This window comes from Erpetoichthys calabaricus, chromosome 13, assembly GCF_900747795.2.
Source record: "Erpetoichthys calabaricus chromosome 13, fErpCal1.3, whole genome shotgun sequence".
Taxonomy (NCBI): Eukaryota; Metazoa; Chordata; class Cladistia; order Polypteriformes; family Polypteridae; genus Erpetoichthys; species Erpetoichthys calabaricus.
In genome coordinates, this window is record NC_041406.2 from 103,151,260 (window position 1) to 103,171,076 (window position 19,817).

The 19,817-nt window shown below is 38.2% G+C and overlaps 1 protein-coding gene across 1 annotated transcript in view; it reads left to right on the top strand.

Annotated features, from left to right (window-relative positions):
• nbeal2 (neurobeachin-like 2) overlaps window positions 1-19,817 on the top strand; it is a 338,784-nt gene that overhangs the window by 284,120 nt on the left and 34,847 nt on the right. Inside the window, 11 exon segments of the mRNA XM_028817374.2 lie at window positions 2,644-3,369; window positions 5,458-5,636; window positions 7,719-7,878; window positions 8,000-8,137; window positions 10,913-11,221; window positions 11,853-12,002; window positions 12,861-13,018; window positions 13,200-13,324; window positions 13,577-13,697; window positions 16,769-16,926; window positions 17,426-17,559. Coding sequence (XP_028673207.2) covers window positions 2,644-3,369; window positions 5,458-5,636; window positions 7,719-7,878; window positions 8,000-8,137; window positions 10,913-11,221; window positions 11,853-12,002; window positions 12,861-13,018; window positions 13,200-13,324; window positions 13,577-13,697; window positions 16,769-16,926; window positions 17,426-17,559 — 2,358 coding nt within the window.

Here is a 19,817-nt window from a genome sequence, read left to right on the forward strand (position 1 = left end):
TTTTGATTACAACAATAGTAATAATTTTATGACATTAATCTGTCTGATTTTATATTTATTCTACACAAGCTTTGTAATACAGTTCTTCATTAAGCAGCAGGAAAAAAGAATGAGCCAACTAGTAAATCTGGAGTTTCCATCTATCCATCATTTGTTCCACCTGTTTTCTACTTTTAATTTGTGCATCATTGTGTTATGGAAAGCCAGAGCCTTCTACAGCATCACAGCATGTTTGCTGGCATACTAGTCCATTACACAGTACACCATCCATCCATCCTCTTCCGCTTATCCGTGGTCGGGTCGCGGGGGCAGCAGCTTGAGCAGAGATGCCCAGACTTCCCTCTCCCCGGCCACTTTTTCTAGCTCTTCCGGGGGAATCCCAAGGCGTTCCCAGGCCAGCCGGGGGACATAGTCCCTCCAGCGTGTCCTGGGTCTTCCCCGGGGCCTCCTCCCGGTTGGATGTGCCCGGAACACCTCACCAGGGAGGCGTCCAGGAGGCATCCTGATCAGATGCCCGAGCCACCTCATCTGACTTCTCTCGATGCGGAGGAGCAGCGGCTCTACTCAGAGCCCCTCCCGGATGACTGAGCTTCTCACCCTATCTTTAAGGGAGAGCCCAGAGACCCTGCGGAGAAAACTCATTTCAGCCACTTGTATTTGCGATCTCGTTCTTTCGGTCACTACCCATAGCTTATGACCATAGGTGAGGGTAGGAACATAGATCGACTCGTAAATTGAGAGCTTCGCCTTGCGGCTCAGCTCCTTTTTCACCACGACAGACCGATGCAGAGCCCGCATCACTACGGACGCCGCACCGATCCGCCTGTCGATCTCACGCTCCATTCTTCCCTCACTCGTGAACAAGACCCCGAGATACTTGAACTCCTCCACTTGGGGCAGGATCTCGCTCCCAACCCTGAGAGGGCACTCCACATTTTCCGGCTGAGGACCATGGTCTCGGATTTGGAGGTGCTGATTCCCATCCCAGCCGCTTATTCATTGCAGATCATTTTAGATTTTTTTATTCAAGCTAACTTTAGTTTGCTATAAGGGTTTACAAATACAGGAAAAATTAAACACAAAATAAGAAAAGAAAAAAAAGAGGAAACTCTAGAAACATTGTGCGGAAATACATAAAAATGCATTCTGTGTAAACCTTTTGAGTCGCTTTGATTAATATTGATAATTTAATTCATAAAACTTTATGAAGTAGATTCAGGTTGCCCGCTGCCATCTGATCATTAATTTATATTTTTACCCTTCTAGTTTTCAGTAGTTTATCCAAATCCTTATTAAAGAACAAGGATGTCTGAAGTTTAAAGTAGTCAAGGCATAACACATAAGCTATTACTTTATACAAATAGAAATCATGCTTTCCTCAAGATAGCCAAAAAGTCTGATTTTTGTAAACATCAGTTGGAAAGTTGTGAAATTTTTCCAAAATGTGCAGTTTGTGACATCATTTTAGCTGGGAAAAAAATAGAGAGCTGTATTACCAATGCACAACATATATCTGAGCTGTCAAGCAAAATATAGTTATTGCCATTGTTTTCTTTTGTTTTATTGCATCGTAACTAGCATGACTTGTTGTCACCGAGGAAACAGAATTAGGAATTCACTTTGTTTTAGAGAAATATACAAGAGACCATTGAGTGATCTGTCAATCGACAGCAGTTGAAACACCGCTGGGTCATGCAACAGGGCAGTCATCCCTAACATGCACTTCTGCAACTAAAAGAAACTGAAAGTAAATTGAGTGTTTTTCCACCTCTACTTTAAAGATTTTTAGATACTTCCAGGACATTGTAAACATATGGTCCTTCTACTACTGTATGACCTAGGTCGTCTTCTGGTAATCTATGCCAGGTAGAGTACTCATGGTAGATACCCAGATGCACCCAGAGGTCCTCCCATATTGCTCGGTTCCTCGCTCTGTAACGCAGCAATCCTTTGCAAGAACTTCATTTCAGTCATGTGTATTTGCAATCTCATTTTTTTTAGTTATACACAGAGCTTGTAACCATAATTAAGGATAAGAATATAAACATAATGGCAAATTAAAAGCGTTGTTTGTGGAATTAGCTTAAAATTCACCGCCGTAGGCCAGTGCAAGGACAGTAAAACTAATTCACTGATCATATCCACATGATCAGTTTGATCATGAACAACATCTCCTGGTACTTAAACTTGACCATCTCAAGATAGTTCCTCGTCCCCTACCTATGGAGAACAAGCCTGTCTTTATCAAGGCCCTAGATAGATTTAAGGTGGAAATTCTCATCCCAACCACATCATACATTGCTCTGAATCATTTCAATATGCAGAATCCAAGATTTGTCATATTTTTTTGAAGAGATGGAATACTTAGGTTTCCTGACTGGTGATTCCCCCAGACCAGTGTCCAGACTGTCATGCAGTGTAATTTTGTTATTTGTGTTAACTGTCTTTTATTTTGTGTACTCCAAATTGAACATAAGAGAATTTGAAAATAAGGAGGGCAATACTGTGAATATTGTGTGAAGAAGTTTGTCACTGTGTTGAATGAAGGTTAAATAATTGGACAAATTAATTTGAAAATCATATGCATGAATGATTTCAGCTTGTTGACTTACATATTGTCTTTATTAATTTATCCTCCTGCAGCTTTTCCACCTTATTTACTCCAACCATGAAAATGTTCATCAGTTGTCACGGCAGGCTAGCTGGCAGGACACTTTGACTAAGCTTTATATTAAAGAGTCATATGAGTCCAGGGCTGACAGTTTATCAAGTTCTTTGGACCTTCGCAACCAAAATGGAGTGCACTTATGTCGTCAGGACTCTAACACACCAGATCTACTAGAGGGCCAACATGTTGTTATGGGAGATATCACAGATTCTGTCTTTTTGCCTTTCACCTTTGAGCACTCAGACATTGACATTTCTGAAGGTTTTTCTGATCTCTCTCTTTCACCAAGCAACAATTTTCCATCAGGCAGACTGAAATCGTATGGAAACTCAATGAATTTTAAGTCCTTTGATTCTCTGGACAGGGCTAGCCATTCCTCTTCCAACACCATTGACATCCCAGGGACTGCTGATTGTTGTCAGCATCCTGAAGACGATAGCCTCTACCATCCTTTGTCACCTTTTGGAATGTCTCCTTTTGAGTTGGGGCTGGAACTGGCCAGTAGTGGCTCCATAGCTACAGTGGAAAGTGGCAACCAGACACCAGTCAGCCAGGTTGATACCCCATCACCTTTGGAGACCTTCAAACCCTTTCCTGGCATGCAGGTGCGCAAGAGTTCTAGCCTCTCTAATGTACTTGATGAAAGCAGCTACCAAGAACCACTTCCTGGGGATAACACATCCAACACCAGCAACCCACAGGTAAGGCACACAACCAGATTTCTGAGGTTTATGGTTTCGGTAAATTGCATGATTTATATTTCTTATCTTACATGCACACATACAGATACTGTGATGAGCCAAAATATTATAACCAATGTCTGTTACCATATGAAGAGAGTATGTCACTTGCCTGTGTTTTATTTATTGACTATTTCTACAGTCTTAACTAGTTTGATGCTAGACTTCACAGAACAATTTTCTTTAATCAACGTAGAATACGTTGTGTTCTGGTTACTTATTAGCAAACAGAGTTTGCTTTACTGTGAGTTGGGAAAAATCACTGAAATGTCTGTGAATTTTACAGATCTTGGCAGAAATGCAATGAAGTAAATGAGGAAGAAGGAACTGGACTAGCTTTGACTAGATTATAATGGTGCAGTGGTCTTTTATTGGTTCTTAGGGCTACAAATGTGTCTACCAGCTATGCTGGACTGATTATTGTGGCCAAAATGTGACCTGAGCTATGAGTCCGCAGTGCTAAACACTGTGCCACTGTGTCTCAAACATCAAAAGATGAAAACAGAACTATAACCATGAATGAACTGTAAATAAAATATAACTACATATAAAATACACTCACACACACACACAGTGGCATGCAAATGTTTGGGCACCCTTGCTTAACATGTCTTTTACTGTGAATAGTTAAGTGAGCAGAAGATAAACTGATCACCAAAAGGCCTAAAGTTAAAGATGACACTTTTCTTTTCAGCGTTTTATGCAAGATTAGTGTATTGTTTCTGTTTGCAGATACTTTTGGCACCCCATGATGTTTGACATCTCAGATAACATTTACCAAGGTCTCAGACTTTAATAAACTCATTAGGACTTATTCACAGTCATCATTAGGAAATACCAGGTGATGTAAATTGCAGAGCTGTATAAATTGTCTGATGCTTCAAACCTTGACCCAATAATCGGCACCTATGGGCTCCTCTAAGCAGCTACCTAGCACTCTGAAAAATAAAATAATTGATGCTCACAAAGCAGGAGAAGGCTACAAAAAGACAGAAAAGCCTTATGAGGTAGCTGTTTCCTCAGTTTGTAAAGTTATTAAGTAATTGCAGTTAACAGGAATAGTGAAGGTCAAGTTGAGGTCTGGAAGACCAAGAAAACTTTCTGAAAGAACTGCTTGTTGGATAGCTAGAATGCAAATAAAAACACCCCTGTTTGACAGCAAAAGACCCTCAGGACTGTAAAAGATCCTGTGGACTGATAAATTCAAAATATTTTTTTTTTTGCCACAGTTCTGCAAAGGTTTATTTGGAGAAAAAAAGGCACTGAATTTCAGAAAAGAACACCTCTCCCAACTATTAAACATGGAGCAAATTGATTATGCTTTGGGCTTATGTTGCAGCCAGTGGAAAAGAGAACATGTCATTGGTAGAGGGAAGAACGGATTCAAATAGTACCAGTAAATACCATCTGTAAAAAAGTTGAATTTAAAAAGAGGATGGGTCCCACAAGAAGATAATGATCCAAAACACACCTCAAAGTTTACAATGGAATACCCCAAGAGGCTCAGTCTGAGGGTTTTGCCATGGTACTCACAGTCCCCCGACCTAAACATCATTGAAAATCTGTGGATAGATCTCAAAAAAGTAGTGCGTGCAAGTCAGCCCAAGAATCTTACAGAATTACAAGCCTTTTACAAGGACGAATGGACAAAGATACACCAAGTAAGAAATGAAAGACTCTTAGCTAGCTTCAAAATGAGTATATGAACTGTGATACTTGCCAAAGGGGGTGTTACTAAGTACTGACCATGTTGGGTACCCAAACTTTTCTTTCAGGCCCTTTTAATTTTTTTGGTGTTTTGTAACTTTGAATGATGGAAATAAGAATGTAATCTAGCTTAAAATATTAAAGAAAAATTTCATCTTTAACTTTATAACTTTTGCTCATCAGTTCATCTTTGGCTCACTTAACTATGTATTTACATTAACCGACATTTTAAGCAAGGGTGCCCTGTGGTATAGCAGGTACCCAGACCATCTTGTTGGACTGAATGGTCTCCTCTTATTTGGCAAACTTCTGATGTTGTTAAATTTCTTGATTCCCACACAGCAAACTCCAGAAGAAGAATTATGTAATCTATTGACCAACATTATTTTCTCTGTGATGTGGCGTGGGGTTGAAGGCAGTGATGATGCTGCCTGGAAAGAGCGAGGTCAGGTGTTCTCTGTCCTTACCAAGCTTGGCTCATCCTGGGAGCTTATAAGGCCTCCAGATGAAATTAAACGTAGGTAAGTAGACTGATAACCGTATTCATGAGTGTTACAGTGGTGTAACTGAATCAGTCAAATAAGTTTGGGCTTCTTACTCTGCAAGACAATAATTCCTTTGTACTATGAATGCATTTTTTGAGCTATAATTTATTGTCTATTCTCACACATGTGAGATCAGGTATCACCTGAAAGGCTCAGGTATGTCTGCCAATATCCCACCATGGCAGTTGAGGGGGCTGTCGCTAACTGTATCTCCTGTTTCCCCTGCACAATTGAGCAATCCCTTGTCAACTATGCCAATGTGAGAGAAAACACAGACACGGGTGCAACTTTTGATGTGCTAAGCGAGCAGTAACCCAGTTTAATAAATCAAATGGAAAAATAAACTGTACTTTAAACTACAAAACAAAATAAATGTTAATGCACTTCCTCCTTTAGAGAGCTCCTTCTAGTCTGTTGTCCATGAACGATAGATAGATAGATAGATAGATAGATAGATAGATAGATAGATAGATAGATAGATAGATAGATAGATAGATAGATAGATAGATAGATAGATAGATAGATAGATAGATAGATAAAGGGGGGGGGGCTTCAGTTGCCTGCTGGGAGTGGGGCTACCCATTATCTCCAAGAGACTGCTCAGTGCTGTAAGGTAAACGGAAGAGGAGATACCATTAGCCACAGTGCTTCCTCTTGTTGTGGTAGGATATGGCGGGCTTACCTGAGCCTTTCATGTGATCCTTAATCACACATGAATGACACTTATCTGTCTTTCTGATTCAGACTTAAACATAATATTTATTGATAAGCTATATATTTTGTTTATAACTGGTTTTAATTCGGTTTCATACAATGATTTTTGAGATGTATCTTCACAGAGATTTTAGGAAGCAGCCAGTGAAACACATTAAGTAGTTTCCCAGATTGTTCTCTTATCACTGTAGTTTAGGGTGAATACTGTCTTACTTAAAAATATCATGTAGTTGTTTACAAAGAAGCATACTGACTAAGATACTGAGTAACATACTATTAGATTCATACCGAGTCTCTAACCAGCTAAGACAGAAAAGGAGCATATTATATACTACACATATCCTCCATTTGTTTTGGTAGGATGATGTAGTACTAGGGTGTTGTATTGTGCTAGCCCTTATGGATGTTGTGAGAAGTCAAGCAAAATGACATCTTTTATTGGCTTACTAAAAAGATTACAATATGCAAGCTTTCGAGGCAACTCGGGCCCCTTCTTTGGGGAAGACGTAATGTTTACATCTTGCCTGAGGAAGAGGCCTGAGTTGCCTCGAAAGCTTGCATATTGTAATCTTTTTAGGTAGCCAATAAAAGGTGTCATTTTGCTTGACTTTTGGTATGAAGAGAAACAGGAAATCAAATAGCAGAGCAAAGCATAGCCCTGAAAATATACTGTAGTTGTTTGGGGTTGATCTAAACTGTTAAGACACCAGCCAGAGAAAGTGGTTTGCATTATAGCTAGTGCCATTACAGGAATAACCTAAAATGTATCGAATTACTTAGTAGAACATTTAAATAGGTGATTAGCAACACCTGGTGGATGTGTTATGAACTGGCCACATACTTTTTTTATTATTGCTAATATGTGATCTTTAAATTGCTTCACTGTGACCTTTTAATAAGAAGTTTATTGTTGGACCTCCTCTGCCCTGACACAGGCTGTCTGCTGTTTAAACTGCTTCTCTAGTTTAATACTTTTCATATTTAAGGTACCATGACTCTTTACCCTTCATTTTCAGGGGTCCAGCAACAAAAGGTAAATAAAAGTGTGATTGCATAGTTTAAAATGTTAGCTTCCCAGTTATTCCTATATGTATCACAGTTGCTGTGTATTCATAGGTGTACATTACTCTCTGCCAGTTTGTGTATATTTAAGTGTTTTTGTGCTCTTTGGAATGGTCATGTTACCAGAGTTTTTATACTAAAGCAAGGTTACCAAAATATGTTTAGCGTCTATGATTTGAGGCTCAGTGGTGGGGATATTTTGAGTCCTGTCTATAGAAATGTAAAATAACTTTAAAACAAACCTGACTCTGTTCACTGATGCTAATTTCCATCTCTTATTAGCCTCCTTGAGATGATGCTGGAATCGGCATTTTCAGATATCAAAGACAACTCAACACCTGTTTTGCTTAGTAACGCTCAGAATGTTATAAAGCTACTTCGTCTTCTTCAGGATTTCCTCTTTGCTGAAGGCCACAGCAACCAGGCTCTGTGGAGTGAAAAGGTAAGTAAAAAGGGAGCAGGTAAGCCGTGACATTGAGAAGCTGGTTAAGCTGTTCAAAACACCCCATGACATGAATGCATTATTCTATGCTGTAACTCACTGTGTTTTTGGTCTGCTGCAGATTTTCGAAGGTGTTGTTAATCTGTTGGATAAGATGCAAGCGTGGTATTTCCCTGTGAATGGTACAAATGACTCAAGGGAGATGGCCCAGATTGGCTTGCGCATCATAACAGGTTACATCCAGCAACAGAATTCCCAGGTAAGTCTCTGGTACATAAGTGGTAGTAAGCTGAATTCCTAGAGTTTATGTTCATTTCCTTGTTTTATTACATTTATTGCAGCTCTATTTTTGTGTGCATTACCTAATCAATAATCATCAACACTCATCTGCCGGCCTAGTTATATGTGTATTGACAAATGTTACCATGAAAACCAAAAGACCTATGTGACTGCTTGATCTTTAGCTGAACATCAGGAATTGTTTGCTTCTTTGAAAATATTAATTTAGCTGGTTTCAGAACTTAGATACAAGTAAGTGTATTCCCTTCAGTGGTGTTTACTAAGATCAAATTAGTTAAGGCCCTCTATGTATCCTGTATATACAGACATGGACAAATTTGTTGGTACCCTTAGAGCTCTTTGAAGAAATGCTGTATGCCTCCTGAAAGGTGATTAAATGAAAAGCGATTGTCCCATATTTATCTGCATGCCTTCAATATGTTATAAAATTAAAGCTGAGCAATTGTGAAAAAAGATGTCTTGGACACATTTGTTAGATGTTAGAATAATTGAAAAAGAGTGACTTTTCAAACTGTTTTCTTTAATTAGTATAACTCATTTCTCCAATCATGCAGTCATTCAGCCTATTTAAATGCAAAAAAGTGGTCACTCTACTATTTGGTATCATTGCGTGCCCCACACTGAACGAGGACAACATTAAACAAAGGAGAGTTATCTGAGGGGATCGGAAAGAAGACTATAGATAATCATGTTAAAGGCAAAAGCTGTAAGACCATCTCCAAGCAGCTTCATGTTCCTGTGACAACAGTTGCAAATATTATGAAGAAGGTTAAGATGCATGAGACTATAGGCACCTCCCTGGACACTGCAGCAAGAGGAAATCGACCCCAGAATGGGCAGAAGGAAAGTGAGAATGGTAGACAAAAAGCCAGGAACAGCTTCAAAAGGGATACCAGCTGATCTCCAAGGTCAAGGTCCATCAGTGTCTGATATCCCATCCCCATTTGTCACTTTTTGAGTGACAGTGGGCTCAATGGAAGAGGACTCCACTGTTGAAAGAAAAACATAAAAAATACAGGCTGGAATTCACAAAAATGTGTATTAACAAGACAAAACTTCTGGAATAAAGTCTTTTGAACAGCTGAGACAAAACAGTAGATTTTTGGCAGGTTGCATCAGTCCACAAACGAAAAAATGAAGCTTTCAAAGAAAAGAACACTGTGAAACCTGGAGGAGTCGCAGATATGCTTTTGCGTTGATTTGCTGCATCTGCCACAAGGTGCCTTAAGTCTGTGCAGGGAACAATGAAATCTCAAAACTATCAAGACATTCTAGAGCAAAACATACTTCCCAGTATCAAAAAGCTCTATTGCAGTCACGGATCATGGATCCTCCAATAGGATAATGACCCAGTCTACACAGTTAAAAGCACCCAAGAATGGCTAAGAACAAAACATTGGACTGTTCTGAAGTGGTCTTCTATGAGTTCTGATTTCAGTCCTACTGAATGTCCATGGAAAGAACTGAAACATGCAGTCAGGAGATGGCACCCTTCACACCTGACACTGCTGGTACAGTTTGTTTAGGAAGAGTGGGCCAGACTACCTGTGGACAGGTGCAGTAGTCTCATGGAGCGCTCCAGGTGTCACTTGTTTGCAGTGATTACCTCTAAAGGTTGTATAACAAAATATCAGGTTAATGGTCCCATCATTTTTTGTCCATGCCATTTTAATTTTTGTTACTATTTGAAATATTCTTCGGAATCAAAACTCTAAAGCAAAGTCTGATTTTGTGAAATACGGAATAAACAATGATGGGTGCCAATTACTTTTGTTAGTTTCATGTTATTTCCGAGACAGTTGTGGGTTTTTCTGTTTTCTTGCAGGGATACCACCAAATGTGTCCACTTCTGAATTCTTAAAAATAAAAATGGTTGAATTCTAACTTTCTCATTTGAAATATTTAGTATGTTATAGTCCCCGAGAACAAGCCCTGTTGAGCTGTTTCACATTTTATTGGGTTTAATGTAGAACCCTAATGAATTTACACTATTTGGAATGATGAAATTGTATTGTCAAAGTGAAAATACAATTTTACACATTTCTCTATGTTATCAATAATTATATAAAGACAAATGTAAATGGTTAAATTATGTTTGTGTTTGGCATCAGTAGTGTCTAGAAAGAGCTGGTTGCACCACCATGAGTGGCACAGACTTCTCCTTACATAGAGAAAGGGTGGATCATCTCAAACACCATATTTAAAAAATACAAACAAATGTAGTTGTATTGTTACAGCTCTACTGATCAGTATTTAAAATTAAATTTTGAATACAAAATGCTTAATATTTAAGAAATAACAGTGTCTTTGTTATCAACATTTGTTGTTTCTTTGACTGCAAATGAGAAGTTACTTTTGTAATTTCTGCACTCTTACTGTGGGAATTTTTTTGTTACTAGTTAATAAACTTAACCACAAATATGAGATTAGCATTTTTGGTTTGAATATTTCTTGTCGGTCTCAAGGTCTGGCAAAACAGGCAGGTCAGGGTAATTGGCGATTCCATATTTTAGTAGGCCTTGCAGTGATCTGGCACGGTTCAAAGGCTGGATCTCTAAAAAATATATAAATAAATAAGGTCACTGGTATTGCTACACCTCTGCTGTTCAGTATTTAAAATTAAATTTTGAATATAGAGTTGTTTACATTTAAGAATTAGCTTTTGAACTTTTTTTGTGGTGTACATATTAAAGGTATTTTTTTTATAACATTGATGTTTTCCTTCCCTTCCCAGATTTGTGCAATGGCTTGTGTAAAGCTGCACAGCCTATTACAGACTGTTCTTTCACTGCACAAGGAAGAAGTGTGTTTTCTCCTGGGCCGGCTCAGTGGTCCTTTAAGTCAGTCACTGACTGGCGGCCGAACAGATACTTTTACCTACCTAGTTCCCATTGTGAGGACGCTACTGGACCAGCACTTTGAGCTGTTAGACCTTCAGCATCTGTTACCATCTCTTCCACCCACAAATGGCAGCACCACCTTTTTTGAAGATCTTCAGCATTACTGTACCACTCAGGAGTGGCAAAGCTTTATTGAGAAACATGTAATAATCTCTGATCGTTTTTAAAATTCTTGGGTGTTTTGGTGTTCATGGAGAATGTTTGCAGTTTACAAGTGCCCGAAGAAAGCAAAAACTGAACACGAAATAAAATATTACTATTAAATTTCATTACATAATAGTGTGTATGAACAAGCAAATCAACATTCCCTTTGATATGTCCAATTACATTTTTATACTCTATGGTTAACAACACTTAAACTTTTGTCTTTAATTTATTTTTTAAGAAATTATAAATGTATAGTACATGTAGTTTATTTTTCCAAGTTTAGTAAAATAAGTAGTATGTTTGTTATTGTATAAAATTACAATATAACATTCTCAAACTGTTTAATCCTTTCCAGTGTTGTGGTTGGTTGAAAGCTATACCATCACCATTACATGCAAGCCAGGAATCCTATAATTTATTTGTAGTAGTAGTAGTAAGTAATATTTTATTCCCATATTCTGTATCAGAAATGGGTATTTAGCTTCCAGATGTTGTACGAATGCATTTCAATTTCAGTGGTCAACTATTGATACCTTGAATGTCAATAGATAAACTGAAAAATGTTGGGCAAAAGTAATCTACATATAATTAAATAGGATTTATATACTAATTGCACTTTGCTTTCAGATTCATCCCGCTGTGTCTTATTACGAACTTGAGACGTTTGGCAGAAGCCATGATCTTATGTCGAATTTCTGGAACTCTTGTTTTGACGCATTAATGAGCAGCTCTCTTCGTAGAGAAAAGGAGCGTGAAGAGAGCAAGTTAAAGTTTCAGGTAAGCTGCACCTCTCTTCAGCTCTGCCGTGGCTTAAAATGTTACCAAGTTAAAGCCTATAAGATTGAATAAAGAGGAAATAACACATTCAGGAAAACGTGACTGAGGATTAGTGAACTAACACCTAGTTTCCTCTTCTTTTGCTTAGACTTCTGCAAACTGAAGATAAGAGCTAAGTGCCATTGTTTAAGAGTGTAGTCCCTTTGATAATCTGTTCCTCTTTCAGAAGTTCCAGAATGTGTTTTTTCTAATTACTGAACTTGAAATTAAAAATATTTTTCATCACAAAAAAAAAGAATATAGTCTCTTTTCCGGAAGAAGGAGATACACAGGTTCTCAGCAGCTTCAATAAGTATTTACATGAATAGCTCCTGCTATTGGAGATAAAGCCACACACCTAAACATTCGCAGGAAATCAAAGGATGATCAGATGAATCAAATCATGATTCAGAATGTATAGGTTTGGTGAACTGAAGAATTCACTTACAGGGGCTTATGTTTTGCGGCTTTTATTTAGCAGAAGAGTTATTATCTTTCAAAGTACAACTCTCCATGCCTGTTAACCTATTTGGTAATCCCATACAATTTCATTTTAAGCATCTTTTACTTGTACATCTGCCATTATCTTCACAGTTACATATAGCAGAAACTGTCTGCTCTTTGTCAGCTTTTATGTAGGGTAGAACAAAATGAAAGCATAAAAGCTCTTGACTATTTCTGAAGTCACAGACCAAACAAAAATAAATCGGACAATTAAAGAAATTATTTTAAAGCAGACTCCATACTTTTGATAAGTGTGTGGGTTGTAGCGAAAACGAATAACCACTGAGGCCACTATGATGATTCTTGACTTTGCAGGAGCTCTTTGTGGATACCTACTTGAAGAAGATGCGTAGTGAGAATCTGCGCTATTCGAATATGTTGAAGCAAGTCAACAGCCATCACATTACTGTATTTCACCAGTGGAAATCTATCCAACGTCTTGTTTCTTGTGAAAGGGGTGCCAGGGCTGAACGGTATGTTTCCATATTCAAATGGACCTGATTGTGAAGGTCTAGGGCTTTTGCCAAAAAAGTAGTCATTGTATAAAGGAGGAATGTACTGTTTTTCTGTGTTTATAGTTTTATTGCTTATTAAGGTCAATGTCAGTCAATATCTGCAGAAGCCTTCTGATTACATCACTGTTTTTGTTTACAGTCCCCAACTTGAAAAGAAATGGAAGTTATCAAGTGCTGAGACCTACTCCAAAATGAGGCTTAAACTTGTGCCTAATTACAACTTTGACTCACATGCTGATGCCAGTGCTCTAAGAGACAACATGGGTACAGAAATTTATACTTCACATTTAGAATACCTTTTTGTGCTGAAGTGTATTATCTTCTCTTCTAACCAGTATGCCAGAAGCAGGCTACTAAACTTTACATAGTGTCTTTTGCTCCATCATGTCTTAACAGCATGGGTACCTCTCCATCCAATCTTCTTCCCTGGGACTTCTTTACACTTTATGATTTATTTTCAAAAAAACAGAGTTTGTGGTACTTCACATCTTGCTTAATTTTTCTCTTGCATCTTAGGAGCTGACAACCTACATAGTCATACAGACACTATCCCCCTTGCTGTGGCCAAAGAAGCTAAAGTCAGAGATATGGCGGATGACCAGCTAGAAGAAGAAGATCTTGTCTTTTTAGACAACCAGTGAGTCCTTAATTCATATCATCTTTGTTCCACACTAGTAATGAATTTGTTCTAATGATGATCTGAAATCTTTATTAAATGTATTCCTTACATTGGCATATCAGTTTCAAAAGCATTCAGTAGTAATCCTGCAGAAATAACAAATCCTTTCTTTATCCGGAGCATCCAACATTTATTTTTGAATCCACCTTGAACTACAGAAAATGAAAAATAACAATATGCATTTAATTTCTTTCAGACTTTTTTTTCTTAAAAATTGCATCATCGCAATAATGTTTACATGAACATCATAAACCTTATTTTTATTCACATATAGTTCTGATTTCTTAGCAACTTCTGTCACATATTCAGGTTATTAGCCAGCCTGCTACTATGGTAGATGTGTTCTGATGACCAAATTCTTTAAATTGCCACCTATTGAGGCTGTAAATGAACTCAGGCCGGTGAACTGCCTATTTTAAAAGTTATACTTGAGTGCATGTATTAGCAACTGGTTTGGAAATAGTTTTATTTGGAGTGATTGAGATGTAATCAGCTAGAAAGATCTAGACGTTGACAAGAATTCCCCAGAAATGTGTTTTAGCCCATGAGTGGAGGCATAAATATGTTTCCAACAGTTCATGTGTGTTTTTATTGTAGCTATTTCAGGTTTGTGTTTTTTTTTTTTTTGTATTTTTACACTTAACAGAAACCAGAACAAGAAGGAGAGAAGGTTTTCACTTTTATTCATGCATTTTAGATTAACATTCTTTAACTTTAAAGTTCATAACGAAACAGAAACAGAGTAATAAGTGTGACAAAATAATACCAGTACAACCTGGATGGATAGGAGCTCATCTTATTATGAGTGTAGACATCTAATATACCATTACAGTGATCCCTCGCTATATCGCGCTTCGCCTTTCGCGGCTTCACTCTATCGCGGATTTTATATGTAAGCATATTTAAATATATATCACGGATTTTTTGCTGGTTCGCGGATTTCTGCGGACAATGGGTCTTTTAATTTCTGGTACATGCTTCCTCAGTTGGTTTGCCCAGTTGATTTCATACAAGGGAAGCTATTGGCAGTTGGCTAGGAAGGTACCCAACTTACTTTTCTCTCTCTCTCTCTCTCTCTCTTGCGCTGACTTTCTCTGATCCTGACGTAGGGAGATTGAGCAGGGGGGCTGTTCGCACACCTAGACCATACGGACGCTCGTCTAAAAATGTTGAAAGATTATCTTCACGTTGCTACCTTCTGTGCAGCTGCTTCGTGAAGCGACATGCTGCACGGTGCTTCGCATACTTAAAAGCATGAAGGGCACGTATTGATTTTTGCTTGTTTGTTTTTCTCTGTCTCTCTCTCTCTTTGTCTGCTCCTGATGGAGGGGGTGTGAGCTGCCGCCTCGGTGCTTCGCATACTTAAACAGCCCTATTGATTTGTTTGCTTTTCTCTGTCTCTCTCTGACATTCTGTGCTCCTGACGCGCACTCCTTTGAAGAGGAAGATATGTTTGCATTCTTTTAATTGTGAGACGGAACTGTCATCTCTGTCTTGTCATGGAGCACAGTTTAAACTTTTGAAAAAGAGACAAATGTTTGTTTGCAGTGTTTGAATAACGTTCCTGTCTCTCTACAACCTCCTGTGTTTCTGCGCAAATCTGTGACCCAAGCATGACAATATAAAAATAACCATATAAACATATGGTTTCTACTTCGCGGATTTTCTTATTTCGCGGGTGGCTCTGGAACGCAACCCCCGCGATGGAGGAGGGATTACTGTACTGCCAGATAGCTGTTCATCTTAGTAAGCTAATTGATTGAGAGGAGTCTTTGAGTTTCTTTATTAGCGTGAATGTTTGCCAGTCTTGTGTTTCATTGATGCACCAATTGGGCCAATGGGATATTTTAGTGTAGGGTGAAAACTTGTTGTTGATCTTACATTTATTAACATGAGCTTATTTATTGCTAATGCTGTTACATTGCCTGTGTGGATGTGTTTTTTTTAAAAACATAACACAAAATTATTGGCAATTTCAAAAGCAGCCTCCATATTTCTGTTAAATAAGTTATTTTTACTCATGCCTGAATTTCTTGACCAATACTTAAAATGAATAAGCATTTATAGAGATACATAATAAGCAGTAATTACCAACCAGCCTGTCACTGCAGGTATTTTTGATAACAATAAAAGCTGCTCCCTTCTCAGCTTGGCTTAAATTTTACTTTTTAATTTATGCATAAAGTTATTATGTATTTATGAAAATAAAGTAATTTTTAAAATGCAGAATGAATTGCTGCAAACATTTTTTCATAATTTAATAACAGAAGATACTTCATAGTTCTCTGGATTCAGCACTGGAGCATTTCCATCAGCTATGGCCGCATTTAATACATGTGGAAATTCAAATGTGTTTTCTCTCCACATATAACAATCAAGTCCGCAGAAAAGACAAAAACACTGAGTAGGGAGGTGGCAGCTGACTGATGGCTAGTCCTGACACCTGTGGAATTTTAAAAAATGAGTGTGGCAGTCTATATAGAGTTAACCTACCATCTCCATTATGAGATTGTCACCGCATTGATAACATGTTAAAACACTAAAGTGTGTGTGCCAGTTGAGGCATATCACCTTCTTTTTTCTCTCTCTTGATAGGTCATTATAGCAGGCAGTTTTCACTCTAACTACAAGTTAGTAGCTGCAATACAATGTGCGGCACAAATGAAAACAAGCAAACACAAAATCCCAGATTCCTGGGCATAAGTGGGGAGACCATGCTATCTCTATTCGGACATGAATGTAATGCCAGGTGTACATGCAGTCCTGCTAAATGCATGCTATGTATGAAATGCACTTTAAAATGGCTTTTTGTGAAAACTATAGCACCACTGCTGTATCTTGATTTTTAGTGATTTGAGTATTTTCCCACAATTTTATAATTATTTTCAGTTATCTTATGTGTGCCCCACCAATAGTTTTACTGGGACCCCTACTGAACTATGCCCCTCCAGCTGAGAAACACTTTTCTGAACTGAATCACTAATTTCATTTGATGATATTTATGTCAATGTGTCAAATTTCATTTACAGAGTGGAGGTTGATGAGCAAAACCAGAAAGAGAAACTGGTTATTTCTGAAGATTGTGAACTCATTACCATTGTGGCTGTGATACAGGGTCGACTTGAGGTCACCACACATCACATCTATTTTTATGATGGAAGTCCAGAGAAAGAAGAAACTGAGGAAGGTAAGTGTAGTGAAAAATCCTAATGACTGTACATAATATTGTTGATTCTTCAACTCTGATAGCTCCACACAAACTTTACAGTAAGTGGCAGTATTTAAGTAGATCCTGTCTTACATTTAAATTGTAATTTTTATGTAAATCTTTCTTAAATTATTCTCACCAATACTGTTTCAATAACACATGCTGTCTCAAATAGTGCAATAGTAATTAAAATCTGTTGAATCAAAATTATTATCATGTACTGTAATAATTCATTATCAAGTGTTTGCTATCAAATAAAATGTACTGTTCAGCATTAAAATTCAAAATGACTTTGTCTAGCATCACTGGCCATACTGCTAGATTTCACCTAAAGGCACAAATCCATCATCATCCTGTTTTTCCCTTAGGAGATTTTTGGGTATTCATTCAGTTTCAGCAGAGTGTTGAGCCAGCAAAGCCTGGGTTGTTCTGTTGGAGTATGCGAGTGACACCATGCCATCATTTTTATTGTTTGCAGGCATTGGTTATGATTTCAAACGGCCCTTATCACAGCTGAGAGAAGTACACCTGCGTCGTTACAATTTGCGCCGATCAGCCCTGGAGTTTTTCTTCATTGACCAGGCTCATTACTTCATCAACTTCAGAACCAAGGTGCCTTCTCCATAATGTCAATGCTTTGTCTTTCTTTTTTCCAGCTGTATTGAGTTCAGTAAGTTTTGGATTGATGCTTATCTTGGCTGCAGTGTATTGATAATGCAAAAGTCAAGATTTGCTATTCCAGTGTACTTAAAGCTTGTCCCAGCAGTGTAGTATGCAAAGGAGGAGCAACTATCACTGGAAACGACATTAGCACATCACCAGGGCTGTAATCATTTTGTGTTAGTTTTAGTCTCGTTAGTGGCATCCATGTTGGTTGTTAGTAAAGGATAAAAGTCAAAATACTTTATTTAATTTAACTTTATTATTTTTTTTATCTGAAAACCTTACACTGAATCTGGATGCCAAATACAATATAAAAAAACGAGACATGTGCACATACAGTGAAAAATTAGTGTGTGTGAGATGTTTAGCTACACCAGAAACTAGATCTTTTGAGTCCAAAGATGCTTGGAAACATTTATTTGCTGATTACAAATTAGCAGAGTACATTGTTCTCTTCAGGTGGCACAGTGGCATAAAGGGTTAGCGCTGCCTTCTGGAGCTAGTGTCCTGGGTTCAAAACCCCCTCCCAGTCATTGGCTGTGTGGAGCTAGCACAGTTGCCCTGTGTCTTTGTGGCTGGTTCTTCAGGTAATCTGGTTATCCTCCCACATCCCCAAAGACATGCTGGTTAGTTTAGCTGGTAATTCTACATTTTCCCAATGTGAGTGTGTTGTGTGCGTGAGTGGATTCTGTGATGGACCTGACACCCTGTCAAGGACAGTTTCATGCTTGCCTGACGTTACTGCTTATGCTCCAATGATCATCAGATGTATTAAGCAGGCTATTGTTTTCTCTGTGCAATTAACAGAATTAACTTCTTTAAAGTAAACAAATGCTAGGCAGGCAAACAAAATGTCACTGGAACCACTATTTTTGCAAATAAATGATTAGACTGAAACAAAACCGTAAATGCAGCCTGGTTCATTATAGCTGCTGGTTGTCATATTGGACACCACAGCTTCAAACTGCCAATACATTGTATTGGCAAACGGTGGCATCACCATGGACTGGTGCCAGGTCTAATGCCTAACTTACTGTGTGACATTGAGCAAGTAACACACCATGTCAGAAGATCCAGATGTATGTAGACAGTTAATTATAATACATATGATATTTATTATATAGTGTGATGGTATAGTTGTATATTAATATTGTTATATATCGGTAACAATGTGATGTTCTCTGTGAAGATCATCTTACAAAACAGTGAAAGTCTAAGTTGGTCTAAAAATTCACAGTGTAAAAATTAATAGATAATTTCGGAAATAATTCAGTGGAGGCTTGTAAGGTATTATGTCACTCAGTTGTACACAGAATGGCAGAGTGTAATCTGCCACACTTCCCTCTGTGAATCTTGCCCTGCTTAGCAGACACTAAAGCCTTTACTTGGGTGCAGGTCAGTGTAGGCTTTTGTGTCTTTGTTATTTAACTTCAACATTAAGCTTAAAATTCTAATACAGTTGCTACCTTTGACATTATTTTATTTAGTATTTTAGGTGATGTCTGGCTTCCTGTGTATATTGCAGCATTTTTAACTCCTAATCAAATGACAACTCATTCTTCTATGTAAACAGTCAGACTGCTCAATAAAAATTAAAAAAACACTTTTTAATCAGAGTATAGCATCAATTCAGTGAAACTTCTGGCATATTGATCTGGTCAGTTAAGTAGCAGAGGGGATTGTTAATCAGTTTCAGCTACTTTGGTGTTAATGAAATTAACAACAGGTGCACTACAGGGACAACAATGAGACGACCCCCAAAACCAGGAATGGTTTAACAGGTGGAGGCCACTGACATTTTTCACTCCTCATCATTTCTGACTGTTTTTCCCACTAGTTTTGCATTTGGCTACAGGCAGTGTCACTACTGGTAGCAGGAGGTGATACCTGCACCCTACATAGGTGGCACAGGTAGTCCAACTTCTCCAGGATGGCACATCAATACATTCCATTGCCAAAAGGTTTGCTGTGTCTCCCAGCACAGTCTCAAGGGCATGTAGGCAGTTACTCTAGGACAGCTGGACAGGGCGATAGAAGGTCCTTAACCCATCAGTAGGACCAGTATCTGCTACTTTGAGAAGGAGGAACAGGATGAGCACTGCCAGAGTCCTACAAAATGACCTCCAGCAGGTCACTGGTGTGAATGTCTCTGACCAGACAATTAAAAAAAAGACTTCATAAGGGTGGCCTGAGGGCCCGACCTCCTC